The 16,185-nt window shown below is 31.9% G+C and overlaps 1 protein-coding gene across 1 annotated transcript; it reads right to left on the reverse strand.

The window, feature by feature from the left end:
• Positions 1–664: 664 nt before the first annotated feature.
• LOC140052292 (prostacyclin receptor-like) lies at positions 665–14,436 on the reverse strand. Its single transcript, XM_072097779.1, has 3 exons — positions 13,448–14,436; positions 4,012–4,535; positions 665–3,484 (listed from the first exon to the last, which is right to left on the reverse strand). Exons 1-3 carry the CDS (start codon positions 14,327–14,329, stop codon positions 2,998–3,000), a joined length of 1,893 nt encoding a protein of 630 aa, XP_071953880.1. The 5' UTR covers positions 14,330–14,436; the 3' UTR covers positions 665–2,997.
• Positions 14,437–16,185: the final 1,749 nt, after the last annotated feature.

A 16,185-nucleotide genomic window follows, 5' to 3' on the forward strand; every position in this document is an offset into this window, starting at 1 on the left:
AGATCCTAGATCCGCCACTGAAAATATACAAGTTTCCACAGGACACAGATAGTTACAGCTGCTACTAAGGAAATTGTGGAGAACTGCTTTCCAAGTACTAGCCATAATAAACAGGCCTAAATAATTATGTAAGCCAATTAATTAAACATAATATACAGCATTGTCTTTTCAGAAGCCTACGAAGGTACAATAATTCCTGGCGTACTTATTTCAAACGTAAATTATAAATTTTTAAAAAGGATTGTCATTATTTTATTTTAGTTTTCTCAAGGTAATATTTTCAAATTCAAATGTTAACCATTAATATTTGCAATGTTTTGAATTACAATCTTCGACCCGTTTACAAATTGGCTGCAATTATGTAATGGTACGGTAGTGTTTTCATAATAATAATATAAACAGTTTTAAGTAACGCCCTCTATATGCAACCAGTCAGCTCATACGACGAACAGTTAATCAAACTCCATCCTCTCCAGGGTTATCGTAAGAAATGCAAAACATTAAACCATGGAGAAATGAGTTATTTCCAATAATTGAACGAAAGATAGGCCTACAGGTGAAATACAAGTATATAACAACAACAACAAAAACATAGAAGCAATTGTTTATAAAGTATTTTTGTTATTAAAACATATTTTAATTTTAAATATTGAACTAATCGAAGGATTAAAACGTGTGAAGGTGGTGTTTTGTACAAAATGATATACTGTACAGTATTTATAACCAAATGATTTAATGTCTTTGAAAATGATCGACACATGGTTGAAAACAATACTAGAAAATCTTGCACACTTTATCACAGCGATTTGTAGAAATAAGTCACTACAACATAATCAATTAAAACTAATTAACAATATTATTATTATTACCTTCAAAATAATAATCATTTAGGCCTGGATTCAGCTTTCTTCTTCTTTTTTCGGACCCAAATAAAGTTTTAAAACTTCCTACATTAAATTACGAGTTACACAAAATTTGATTTCAAATTCAAGTTTACTAGGCCTAAAATATTGAATTTAGTGTAAGTAGGCCCTAATTATTAAATGTAAAATGTTAGGCCTACATTATCATTTTCCTTTTACTAGGTGTTCATTGGAATCTCCAACTACAATCTTATTATGATCGATACCTGCTATGATCATTAACTCGTGATCTTATTATGATCGATTATGATGATGATAGCTTCTATGATCATGATCTTATTCTTATCAATAGCTGCCATGATCTTATGATCAATATAGAATGCTATCTTATGATCAATAGCTGATCGTATTTTGACCAATACCTTTTTGATGATATTATGATCAATAGCTCTTATGATCATGAGCTTATTCTGATCGATAGCTGCCATGAGCTTATTATGATCGATAGCTGCTATGACCTTATTATGATCAATAGCATGTTTTATCGTATTATGATCAATAGCTGTTTGATCGTATTATGATCGATAGCTGCATGATCGTAATCATAAATAGCTGCTATGATCTTATGATCAATAGCTCCTATGATCTTATTATGATCAATAGCTCCTATGATCTTATTATGATTAACAGCTGCCATCATATGATCATATTATGATCTATTACGATCTTATACGGATAATGATTAACTGCCATTATCTTTCTGTGAAGCTGATTGTGATCAATAGCTACTATGATCTTATTGTGACAATAGATGACCTTATTTTAATCATATACCCTTATTATGAATGTGAGTTGCTACTGTGTAATTATACATGTAATTAAACAGGTTTTTATTAACTCCATAAACCAGGGGAAAATAATAAAACATTAGCAAAACAATCTATATCTATAATTCAACATCAAACCATGGTTTTAATTGCATTGCAACATCTCAATACATTTTGTAGATATTGTATTAAAATAATATTTATCAATGAATATTAATGCCATCATGTATCAAACATTTCTGCGTTTGGCCAGACAGCTATTTTACAATCACTTCATTTTTATAATATCCTACTTTTCCTTGTTTAAAAAAGTAGAAAATAGGTGTGTATTAAAGATGTATTGTCCTCTGAAAAACTGATTAAAAAAAATGTTTTGTTGAATATGCCATTTTAATGTAACATTCCCTTTGACCAAAAATTGGATCGAAAAATGTATTTTTCTAAAAACTGTAATTTAAAGCAAAAAAATGGTCAAATTGGCTGCCAGCCAATGGTCTGATTAAATAAATCTTCATTTTCAGGTTTTGTGTAAGTGTAACTTAATGTTAAAACTCATTTGAGTGGTAGCTGTAACTTTAACATTAAAGAAAGTTGATTTAGACATTTACTTACTATCGAAGTTGTTACTGAATATCAATATAATAATTTCCATTGGCAGAAGCCGGCCGGCAACTAGTTAAGTAATTCATTTGTAATTAAAAAATAAGTTATTATCATTTTATTTTAAATGTCGCTGAGAATACATTGTATAAAGCTAATGGAATGAACACGTTTACTTTGAACCTTTTACGTTGACTTCATCAACGTAAATTGTTGTTATCGATCTTAAGTAATGGCTTGTCTACTCATTTATATTTCCCATTTCATTAAAACCTTTCGAACAAAATTATTATTATCATTATTTTAAATATCTTTAGGCCTATTAGTAAAATTATCAATGTTTGTACTTTTTGAAGCTCTTTACTATTAAAAAACAACAATCCATTACAGTTTTAAAATTTTGCAATTTATACAGATTATTACAGGATGAAATTAGTCGATTATCGGTATACTGTATCTATAATTTTTTCAGTATCATAAGTAGATTGTGTAATACAGTATCATATGTATCACATGTGACGCCTGTATAATAATAAGCTTAATCTAACCATAACGTAATACAGGTATCACATGATAACATGTGACGCTGTATTACAGAATTTGCCTTGATACTGAATTGAGATAATGCCATATGTGGAGATACAGTACTGATAATGTGGTGATGAAATTCAAGTGATGGAACAGTCGTGAAATAATTGTCTTAAATTTCAAAGCGCCGACTCTATCTTACATATCACTTCATGACGAGAACATGATACATTATTGTTTGAAATCTGTTTGCCTATTGGTGGAAAGAGTGGTTCTAAAAAGTCAGTAGTATCCGCCGAGAAACTGTCGTTACTGCTATACTGGTCTGTCTCGTGATAGTCTAGTCCTGGATTAGTATTACAGTTCATTTCTGTTGAAAGATGTGATAAAATAGGCGCAGAATATCCATGCTCTTGTGCAATACTTTGTTCATGTTCTAACATTATATTATACATTTCATAACTTGTTACTGGACGGGGCATCTTAGGTTTCCACGGATCGCTCCTAGAATATGGCATCGAATGGTCAGTAGAATATGGTACCAAATGGTCAGTAGAATATGGCACCGAATGGCCAGTAGTTCTGATTGTTGCTGTCGTTAAAAAAGGTGGTTTTGAAAGTGGAATTATTGGAGATCGATAATTACGAGCTCTTAAAGGCACAAATCTGAAACAAAAGAAAACAAGAGTTATCTTTATGTTTTCATTACAAATACACTTTTTTTTGCACTGACAAAACAGACGAATTATGACAACATTTTACTAAACTTCTAGGACTCAACTGTTAGACGTCCTTGTATAAAAATAAGATATTTAAATTATCAAACATTATCAATATTAACTTGTACTATATAATACTGATTGTAAAGAGATATTCAGAAGGAAGAAAGTCAGAGAGAAATTTAGAAGAAGAAATAGAAAAAAAGTACGAGATATATTTGAACATTCGGTTTTGCGACTTTTTTAAAATTATGAAATTATCGAAATAATATTTTTCATAAAAAAACCTTTTTTAAATGTTGATAATCAACAGTAAAAGTCGCCATTTGCTACATTACATTTTCTATTAAAGTCGTAATGTATTTTTTATCAATTTTGTTGTGGTCATTTCAAATACATCTCATGTAATAGACAGAAAATGAGCATAGAGAGATACTGACAAGAAGTCTGAGAAGTTCACAGTTCAAAGTTCACCTTTCAGGGGCATCCATTCTTGTTTGTATCTCTTGTATGGACATACAATCATCTTCTGACGACCCGAGTCTCTCACCGTCAGAAATGGAGGACAACTTATCCATGTTGTCCCCATTTTGATCATGTGATGTCCACAGTTTTGGGTCATGTACTCGAGTGTGAACCCACGTTTTATCCGTTTTGTAACGCGTCAAATCGTTTGATCCCGTCATAATACGACCGTTACGTCGAACAGAGTTGACGCTTACTATTTGACTGTTGCAATTTGGTAAACTGCGTTCAAGCGAATCCATAGGAAACTCCATGCTGGGTCCATAAATTGTTCGTTCAGCTGTCGTTTCCAAATCACGTCGTTTTGGACAGCAGACTCGTTTACACGGACTACAGAAACACGAAAGGAATTGTCGATGAAAAAATATATACATGTAGGGCACTGCGACTGGAAATGCTAACACAATATTCAACGCGTACAAATCCTTTGAGTTGTCCACTGGTTGACCTGTTGTATTAGCAATTATACGCATCTGAAAAAAAGCAAACACATTTCTATATTGCTTATCTCAAATTTTTAATACATAATGGTTTAAAACAAAATATACACAGATGGTTTTATTGTATATTGTCACGCAGATATTACAATAATTTATCATGAATACTACGATTTAATATTTATAAATCCATTCTCACACAGATGTCCACTGGTTATATTTAAACATAGGTTCTGTTTGAATGAAATATTATTCAAATATTGTAAACAAATATTAATAATATTCTATATGATTAGTAAATAAAAAATTGTCACGGAGAAATATAATTAATTAGGCGGCTTGCTTTTCTATCATACAGTAGAAAGTATAGAGGACACATCCTGGACTATGGCGCGTCAAGCTGTCATTTATTCAGGCAATAGAGATATCTTAGTTTTAAACAAAGGTATCTTAGTTTTAAATAGAGATATCTCTATTAAAAACTAAGATATCTCTATTTAAAACTAAGATATCTTAATTTTTAATAGAGATATCCCTATTAACAGAGATATCTGTATTTAAAACTAAGATATCTCTATTAAAAACTAAAATATCTCTATTTAAAACTAAGATATCTTTGTTAATAGAGATATCTCTATTAAAAACTAACATATCTTAGTTTTAAATAGAGATATCTTAGTTTTTAATAGAGATATCTCTATTTAAAACTAAGATATCTTAGTTTAAAACTAAGATATCTTTATTTCCGAATAAATGACAGCTTGGCACGCCATACTGGACCCAACAACAACGTTTCCTCTTAAATGATTCTGACTGAATTTACATACGGGTTATTCGTAAATTGCACCGCGTTCACTTCGTCTCCTTAGGCCTATGGTAGTGGTATCCCCGATTAGTTTATTTGTAACATTCTGATACAAAGAAATATATATAATTTTATACGGAAAATGAAAGATCATGGCCCAGCCAGTATTATTTAAAATTGTTACAAGGAAAATGAAACCAGTTTGACATTTGTACATAGTTCATAGTACAAATTATCATCACTTCCTAATAGCAAGTATAGAGGTTTATGTTTTTAAGAAGTCTGAAAACTTGTATTATCGATGGTCACTTTGTTTTGAACAGCTTGAACTGTATTTATTTGTGCGAATTGTGAGTAATCCGTCTATTTCAAGAGGACAATTGGTTAAATCTCATCGGAATAATTCCAAATACATCCAATTATGGTCTCTAATGTACAATAATTAGATACGTCTTCATAGTAATAATGAGTCACTCAAAACACCATATACTCTATAGTATACTGTCTTAATGCCGATGCTTAAATTCACTTTCTTAGAATTATGTTTGGTGACATTTGTTGGATTGATTGACTGTATACCTGGTAATTTAATTTAACGGTAATGCGCGTGCGTGCGTCATTCTGGTTTAGATATATTTTGTAAACAGGTTCAATGACGTAATTATATCATCTTATTTTAGTGTTTTTAGTTATCAAAATAGTAATACTAATTACTATATATTAAAACTGTATATGAAGAATCAAGTGTTATTACTTTATGGTGATAATGCAAATGTACCTAATGCATGGTAATCTTACTTAGCACCTAAAGCCTACAGCTTAATACAATGTTTCTAAGCGCTTTACACACAAAATGATCCATTAAATATCCTAAGATATGCCAAAAAAGGGAGAAAAGCAATGAACCATTACATCTCCCCCAGCACGTTGAAGCTCTTAGAAAGCTCGTCGGAACATAATCCACAAAAGCTCGAGTGAAAGAGGTTTTGAAACATTAAGTTGTTTTTTTTAGATGATCCTAATGACCTATAAGAGATCATCTACAAAAATGGTGGTATGGTATAGTGTGAGGCCAAGCAATGTATGATAGGGAAGTTGAGTTCAAAATCTTGTATTGTCAGCAGAATCTTGGAAATTAATAACGATATGGACGATTATAGGCATACAGGTAATGGTAGGGATACGATAAGGGTAAGGGCACGCAGACCTACCAACTCGACCTCAGATTGGGCGAGAAGACGTGCTGAATTTAAGCAATTTAAAATTACTAAGCAAAGGAAAAGAATTACTAGCAATGATTCCCTCAGTAGCGGCGAGTGAAGCGTGATCAGCCCAGTGCCGAATCCCCGTGCCTGAACGGTACGCGGGAAATGTGGCGTAAGAAAGCCCGCGCGTGTTATCGGGCTTTATTTCCTTCTGAGCGAGGCCTCCCGTAGAGGGTGTCAGGCCCCAAAATTAATCAATAAATGATAACGACAAAAAAAAATAATGTCACAAATAATGGCGATATAATGTTCAGTTTAACTATATGTATACATGTGCCACACTTCTCAATCACAATCTCAATGGGACGAAAGACTGGGCACTTCGTCAAAAGTATGAAGGCTAATCTAGTTCATGATATAAAGAAAAAAACACATGAAATATTCGGCACTGAACAGATGGACTAACAAGTGCTGATATCTCTGATTACGAACCGGTGTACGATTCATTTGAACAGGAACTCAATGCACATACCGATGTTAAATATTAATCAGAATATCTCAAAATACAGTTGAACAGTTGATGGGCGTTGAAATCGAATCCGGTTCTCATATATCGAGATTGATAGAAAAATAATTCCGTGTGTTGTAAACAAATTGTATTTGTAAGGGGAACTTACAACATTAAAATGGTTAGCTCTTCACAAGGTTGATGATACCAACAACAAATGTAAGATAATTAACTTACTTAAGATAATTCATATTTTTGTTTAACGGTTTTCACGGTGAAGAATACGGTAATTACATGTATATATTTTCTGATAAGCATTCAACAATATACAGAAAGTCAGTTTGACAGGAAAAATTACATATTCTTGTTTGGACGACGAAACCAGCTGCCGCAAAGAAGTACAGACGCTGGAACATCAGTGTCATTCGACATAATCACTTTTGTAGGTTCCTTGCTAAAGAACAACCCTAAACATTACAGTCACGTATTATAATTTATAATATAATACAAATCCACATAGATCACGTTCTGTAGGTTCGTTTGGACGACGATACTCCATCCAACCTCAATGATCGACATTTAGAGGAGGTAATAGGCCTACACAATTCCCCACGACAATGATCATGAGGAGTAATAACCTCCTATTGCCGCACGACAGTTTGTCACGTAGATTCGTTTGGACAACGTGACCCCAACCTTTGAATCGACAGATGGAGTAGCCTACACATTTCTCGACAAGTATCACGTATTGTAGATTCCTTTGGACGACGGACCCAAAGGGCAGTCACAAGTCAGATATATTGGAGGTTCCTTTGAACGATAACCTAACATTACGATAACAGTCACGAGAAACACATTTTCTCTTTGGCAAATATCACGTATTGTAGTTCATTGTCCAGACGAACCTACATACCATAACACTTCCATATATGGACATGATGATGTCATATTTAGGTACATTTTTGTCATACTAGTTTGGTAGTATAGACAGAAAGAACACTAAGGACCAACAATCATTGGCCTAAACAAAGAAAATATGAACGATAAACCCAAATTCTGAAAACCGACAGAAGTTACAGCCAACGCATGTCATCACAGCAATGCCGTTTGGACGACAAAATGTCGTAAAAGAACAGAATCCCGAAAAAGGTGGCTCTATTTGGACAACACGAATTTGAAAATGCATTTGTATAATAGTCCAGCCTAGTTCAACACGAGCAATACGATATACTTTAATTTAATAACTTGGAGAAATCTAGTTTTAGTATTAACAACTGGACACTGTGTGATATAATACCTAATCATTAGGCTTGATCAATAATTTGTCTGTCTGAATTTCTGTATATAAATATTATCTGTATACTATACATTTATCAATTTTATTTGAATACTCCTTGTTTCGTTGTTGGGTGTTGACTTTAAAAATGGATGGTACCGTAGTTTCAGGCACTTTATCCCGTATTTTTATGTTAAGTGTTTTTAGAGGGATAGCAGTCCTAATGTTTCAATAAACCATTTAACATTTAAACCATTTTAACACAAAGTATACTTCTCGTTTAAAAGATACAAATCTATTCAATATAATATAATTTAATATTGGCATTTAATATTTAGGCTATTATAACAGTTAAATATAGGCCTACATAATTCGCTAAGTGAAATTCTCCTTTATATTCGCCGAATTAATTTTTTTTTTAAAGATTCAAAAGTATTATAGGCCGCTTTTTAGATGATTTGAAATAAGGAAATGTCTTAGTTTATAACAGAGGATTCCTTACGGTAATTCTTATGTACTATAAATAACACAAACGCATTATTATACCGAGTTCAGAAAAGTATAATCACTAAATCGGTTCACATTAAGTGTATTGGAAAGTCGAATATGTACGGTTGTGAACGTCAACGAGGGAGAAACACCATTTGACAGACGCGCGCGCGCTCTTTTAACCATGATTAAAATCTACGTTCACACGCGGGGTCTGGATTCATATTGATCTTGATACAGATGATTTTTTTTTCACCGCCAATATTAATATTATCATATATTCAGAGGTACGGCAGAGTGTTTCATGGTTGAAAAAAACATCTGTAGCGTATAATTAGGATTCCCTTATAATAGAATCAATAAGCATCTCTCCGCAATATAAAATGAATAAAACATTGAGTGCTTTTAAAAAAAGACTGAAAACGGAAATTATTACACAGTACACGAAACATTGCATCTCCACATTGATACGTAAATATAACATAGGTATAAAATAAGGAATAAAGATAAAATATCATTGTTTATTTTAAAAATTAGTTCCTTTAAGTTCTGAAAGAATTGTAATAAGTATGAGAGTTGAAACTGTGTAACTCGGATACTTGTTTCCCGTCCCCATTTCTAAATATATTCAAAATGTATGAATTCTCTCATTTTTCATTCTCGCTTATTGACATTAATTCAATTCATTTGATTAGCATAATCATTTACTGAAGATAATCCGCGTTCGCACGATATATCACTATCCAAATTTGTTGTGCTGATATTATTCATTTTATTCGTCTGGTTGTTCATCAAGGACATCAGTGCTACTTGGTTTAAAAACACAAAGAGCTTAATAAGTATTTATTTAATAGCTATAGTCAATAGATTCAACAATTTATAAACTTTTAAGGGCACCTAATATAAGTGGATTGAATGGGTTATAAAGAGTTAAAACAAGGTCGTAGTGATGCTGAGATTGAGCTTCTTATTTGCTCTCCGTAGGCTTAGGTTAATTAATTCAAAAAGTGATCCGGATTTTGTTCTTGAGTGCCATGGGCACGTTGTATCCTATTTGAAGCAATTAGCAGGCATAATATTCTCTATTTACTTTTGGATTTCTAGCATAATGTGTATTTGTTTTCCGGGTAGATTGTGCTGTTGTATCTTGTTTGTTCACTTTAGAGGGCCAGGCCAGTGCAACTTATAGGCCTAGTACATCTACTCATACTCCAACATTAAATAAATGCATCTCCTTTCAAAGATTTTGAATGAAATCTTTCTTGTTACGCGAAGGAAAAATGAAAAAAAATTGAAATTCACCAAACGTTTTGTGCGTTGTCAACACACTTTCTCAAGGTTTTCACATTTCCTTCACGTAACAAAAAAAATTTCATTCAAAAAAAATACTCATATCCCTACTATACTTTTACTTCTAAACAATTAGGTAGGCCTAAACTCTCATATCCAACACATAATTTGAAGAATGACAAAGGATGATTACATTGATGGACGATAAACAATAAAAATATATGAATAATGTAAAATATCACCGTATGAATTGTAGTTAAAATCCATTGCATTACATAAAAAGGGAGATCCTTTACCATGTTGATGTAGGCCTATACAAAGAAAAAACTCCATGTTATAATATTGCTTTTGGAATTGGATGTGTTGGATCTGTGTGAAATGAATTTTAATTTTTTTTGTTGAATGGCGTTTCTTGAATGCAAGCCTACTTTTAATTTTAGATTACTATAATGTCTACAAAGTAGTTAATTACTCTAGAAATTAAACAAGATACTTGACACAAATAAATATTCAATTGGATAAAATTAGTTTATTGTAACTAAATAATTCTTCGAGATCCGTTCACCCTGGAAAAACGACAACGCTATGTTGTCATACAATTACATGAAACAGTTGGTATATTCGCGTCACATGACATCTGTTTAACAGCATGTGCCGGACCACAGGCCTAGGTTTACATATTTGACGGGATTTGTACACATTATGATGGCCTAAAATATTATTATCTTTAAATTGCATTCTGTGAGTATGTAGGCACTTTCAGCACAAACTCTGCTTTTTGAAAATAGTGCCTCCATCATTTTGTTCTTTCTGTATATTGTAAGAAATTATATTTATTTTTGTTAATGAAGGAAATAAATATTATTTTTTATTGGTTGATTGATTGATTTTGAGAAATATAATACTGACAATTTAATAATGTATCTTAATATTCATTTGTCATCATCAACGCAATTTTCATCTTTTTAATTTCAATTAATTCTTTTTTAAATTGTGAACAACAACAAAATGAAGATTGACAATGAATAAAAAATACAATTGAAAAAGCAAAGTAATACAAATATTAAATAGTTCGAACAAAAAACTAACTGAAACGTGTAAGCTAGCTTTTAATGTTAAAAAACTAACTGAAACGTGTAAGCTAACTTTTAATGTTAAGAAACTAACTGAAACGTGTAAGCTAGCTTTTAATGTTAAGAAACTAACTGAAACGTGTAAGCTAGCTTTTAATGTTAAGAAACTAACTGAAACGTGTAAGCTAGCTTTTAATGTTAAGAATATTAAAGAAACATCCGAAAACAAAAATATATAAAAATGTTCTTTCTGATATATATATATATAAGCAAACACGTGTTTGTAAGTAGTTCATTATATAATTTGGGACCACTAAAACAATAATGTGCTACATTAAGGTGAGTGTGAGTTGTAATTTGGGACCACTAAAACCAATAATGTGCTACATTAAGGTGAGTGTGAGTTGTAAAGGTGTAAAGTGTTTTAACAGTGAAAATAAATGTCGAAGATCGGCAGAGACAAAAGTGCCTTGTAGTTTAGTATCGTAAATCGTTAGTTAGGTTAGCAAATATGAAAAGGCATGAGAAAGACGCTGTGCCTTGTTTGTTTTTGTAACTTCCCTATTTTATCGTCAACATTGCCTATTATTTTTGTCTTAATTCCATCAACATCTTCTACTTTTTCCTCTTCTTTGCAATATCATCATCTTTTTCTTTCCCCTGCATTTCCAAATCCATTATCTCTACTCGAATGATAATATACTGACTTTCTCTGACACACGTTAGGTTTATATATCGATGCAATTTCAATATCCAGTTGTCGACATTATGGTAAATGGGAAAACGTCGAAAGTTAATATTCTTGCTAAGAATTGTAAATGCATTAGGACAAAACTTGAAATAAATAATTAGAAAATGTACATTGATTTGAATATGAAGCTACGTTATAATTCTCTTAAACAATGTTGTGGAGATTACTATTATAGTGGTCATTTACTGTCTTATTTGAAAATAGTGAACATTATTTTGCTTTTTCGATGTAGTGGAAATTACTGTGTAGTGTCATACTGATGTTATCTTAATGTAATGGTATGTTACGGTATTATACCTACCGTTTATTTCAAAAGTGACAATACTGTTTTAATGTAGTTTCATTACTGTTATTTTTATATAGTTATGTCATTACTGTGTAATTTCAATGTACTGTAGATGACTATACTGTGTTATTTCAATGTAGTGACATTAATGTTTTCTAGTGGCCATGCATAATGCATACCGTACAATTTATTTCGCATAATTGTATTGTAAAACAAACGGTAAAATACCGAAGGGCATGGCTTTCATGTTCACATGTAACATACTGATAGTGTATCATATCAAATACTCTATTATTAAAACATAATATAAATCATCTCTTGGGATTCAATATTTAGAGACTTAATTAAGTAATCATCAGGAATAACGGTTACAGTTGAGTAGTATATCCTATTAAAGCGTGAAAATCAAACACAGGACAATATGAATATTTTACAGACTCTTAGATTCTTAACACAGATTCATGGTAGCATTTATCCTCTTCCCCTTGAATCGTGTATGAAATGGATGTGTACTTGTGTGACACCCAATCGCATGCTAATTATATTATTAATACTATAATTAATTATAAAACAAAGTATATGAAATGCAGCGAAATGGACTCGAGAATTTAATTCAAGTAAATTTGACGGAAGTATTCTGTTACATTTCAATCATTAATTTTGCTTGATTTGCTTGTTTTTTATATCATGAATAATTCCTGGTACAGTAGAACCTCTGTGAATGTGTTCCTTTAATATGGAATGGCCGTAAAAATATATTTTTCCTGGTTAGTTTTACAGGAAAGTATCCCCTTAATTCAATTCAATTCAATTTCTTTATTGCTACAAATGCCATCAAGGGCTAATATCCGCTTAAACATACTACATCATACAAACATATACATAATATTTACATTAAAAAATTGTTGTTCACATTACTACTACTAATAATAATAGGGATGCCCTCTGAATAGGAGTGTCCAAAGAGGAGGGGAATTCTAGGCCTACTGATGCGTGTTCATTCAGTAGGTCTTTCACAATGGTATTTTGAAGACACTGTGACACTGTTGGGAATATTATTTGATACTTAGTGAAATTACACATCACAAATACTTTGCTTTAATGAATGAATGGTATTCCATTTGACATGACAACTTAATGTATGAAATATAAGGCAATTGGTATAGAGCGATTATAGAACATCGCATCATAAGCACAGCATGCCAATAGCTAGGGAATTGCCGCTATTTATTATTGGTGTTAAGCATACCTTATTATGTACTTACCCCTATTGGCAGAAAACACATCACAAATGCTCCCGCTAACAAATCGAATTGTACAAGCATCCAGACTTCAAACTTTCTTTCCAGTTGAATTTTAAGTCTCACTTTTCCTGTTACATCTTTTTCGTCAACTGGATAAGGACGGCGTTGGGGTGGTTTGAGCCTAAAATGGATCAAAACTAAAGTGCATAACGAAGCACACCCACCGACAAGTCCTACCACACCGATGATCATAGACGCCGCGACACAAGCGTATAATTTAGCTACAGTTTCCTCATTTCTCCAGTTTAAGAAACACCATGTATTTGGATACATCAATTGTACCCCTCCAAATCCCATCAAAGGTAGCATCGCTCCAAATCCTGACATAATCCACAATAATCCAATGGTCCAAGGGGCTTTACGACGCTCCATTTTATATGCATGTGTAATCGGTCGACAAATCGACAAAAATCGTTCCATAGATATAGTTCCTGTTATGTAACTGCAAGCTAATCCAAAAGATAACATTGAAAAACCATGAAATTTACAAGTTGCGGTTGCTCCTTTCCAATTCAATCCCGCTTCAAAAGCCATGAGCATCAGGGGATACGAAGTAACATATCCAAGTATGTTTGTCCAAAACAGGCCTAGAAAAAGTCGATAAAACATAAATCTCCTGTATATTTTGTCGCTGGTATGATATAAACAGATTGCGATAATATTGCCCGTCACCCCCAGAGTGCACATCAAAATAGGGGTACGGACTTTGACGCTAGGCTGCAATGCAACCATTTCAGTCATATTAATATTCGAATCTCGGTTCATATTGTTGAATATATTAAAGCTAGCTCCCTCCTCGTCAAACGGCGGCCTATGTATGCTGTCAGGTAGTGCTGTCGTCATCGCTATATCCTATATTCAGCCTATATCGATACAAAGGTTATCCGCTAGCGGTCATTTATTAGGAAAGAACGGTTTACGGACAAGGTAAATATTCTGCAAAATTAAAACAAAATAATGTTAATGTTTGCATAACATGACTTGATATGTGTTATTGATTGTATCGCATATTTATGACTTATAAGTAGTAATACTATTATATGTGAATTGAACAGAGTCATCGTACGTAATATTGGCAGGACTATTAATATTACGCGGCAAATTAATTTTGTTCGGATTTTTTGTTTGACGTAACGACATAATGGTTATTATTGTTAATTATAAGTAGTTAGTATTTATTTGAAATCATTAGTTAAGATTCTTAATAATTAAACAATAATTAAAAACAAAACTGTGGAAAATTAGTGCATATGCTTACGATATACTTTAATGTACTTTAATGTGAGCCAGTATCCATCTCGCATATAACGGATTTTAATGTTTTGGTTTTTTATTTTGTTTGAATTGAATATATATTGAACTGAAAAATGAATAGTATTAGAACGATAGTAACATAATAATAGCAATTAACAATATTTATTTTCAATTTTTATATTTATATAAAAAGTTTATATTCGTAAAATAATATTGTAATGAAATTTAGATACATTAATACGTTTATTCTCATATTTTCATAGCGGTCGTATAATAAAATTAATATTAATTATCAATATTCCAATCAACAATGTCTTTTTTGAATAAATTAACTATTATGGTAATATCAGCCATGAAACAAGATACAATGAAGCCTGCAGCGAAGGTTAACCCCATATATAGTGTCGATATAATCATTGTAATTCTATAACAAATCACTATCATTAATGACTTCAAATCGTTTCTACCCTCAGGGGAGAAAGTTTCTTGTCAGGTTTTATGAATGCAATATTCTCTTTTTTGTTGTAACATAGTAATTTGACAATTATAATCTTCTCTACTGGGAGTCATCTTACCACACAGAACCATTATTTTCATAGAATCCTAAGAAAAATATATTGTTTAAATATTACAATTTATTATATAACATAAATATAATTTAAATGTCACCAGTTCAGTTAATTAAAGGTCATGTACCAAAACCAATTTGATGCCATATTTTTTGTTTTAAATTGCAATGTTTTGGCAAATTTAACAATCACCCGTCAGACTTGCAGCCTTCTAATAAACCCGAAATAATGTTCTTCAGATGGAATTATTATGATTGCGATACATGTTACATATCAATGATTTATTGTGTTTCAAACAGTAGGAGTAATATTCATATAATGTTAGAAACAGAGCTATTGTAGATTAACCAGAACTAGCTTAATCAGTGTTAGTTTAACCAGTGTTAGTTTAACTAGTGTTAGTTTAACCAGTGTAGTTTAAGCAGTGTTAGTTTAACCAGAGCTAGATTAATTATTATAGCTAGATTAACCAGTGTTAGATTAGTAGATTAGCCAGTGTTAGTTTAACCAAAACAGATAAATCAGAGCTAGATTAACCAAAGAGCTAGATTAACCAAAGAGCTAGATTAACCAAAGAGCTATAGATTAACCAGTGTTAGTTTAACCAGAACAGATAAATCAGAGCTAGATTAACCAAAGAGCTATAGATTAACCAGTGTTAGTTTAACCAGAACAGATAAATCAGAGCTAGATTAACCAAAGAGCTAGATTAACCAAAGAGCTAGATTAACCAAAGAGCTTTAGATTAACCAGTGCTAGATTAACCAAAGAGCTATATATTATAACCAGTGTTAGTTTAACCAGAACAGATAAATCAGAGTTAGATTAACCAAAGCTGAATAACAACACTGACTCAAATAAGATTAAGAATAACAA

The sequence above is a fragment of the Antedon mediterranea genome, chromosome 6, assembly GCF_964355755.1.
Source record: "Antedon mediterranea chromosome 6, ecAntMedi1.1, whole genome shotgun sequence".
NCBI lineage: Eukaryota > Metazoa > Echinodermata > Crinoidea > Comatulida > Antedonidae > Antedon > Antedon mediterranea.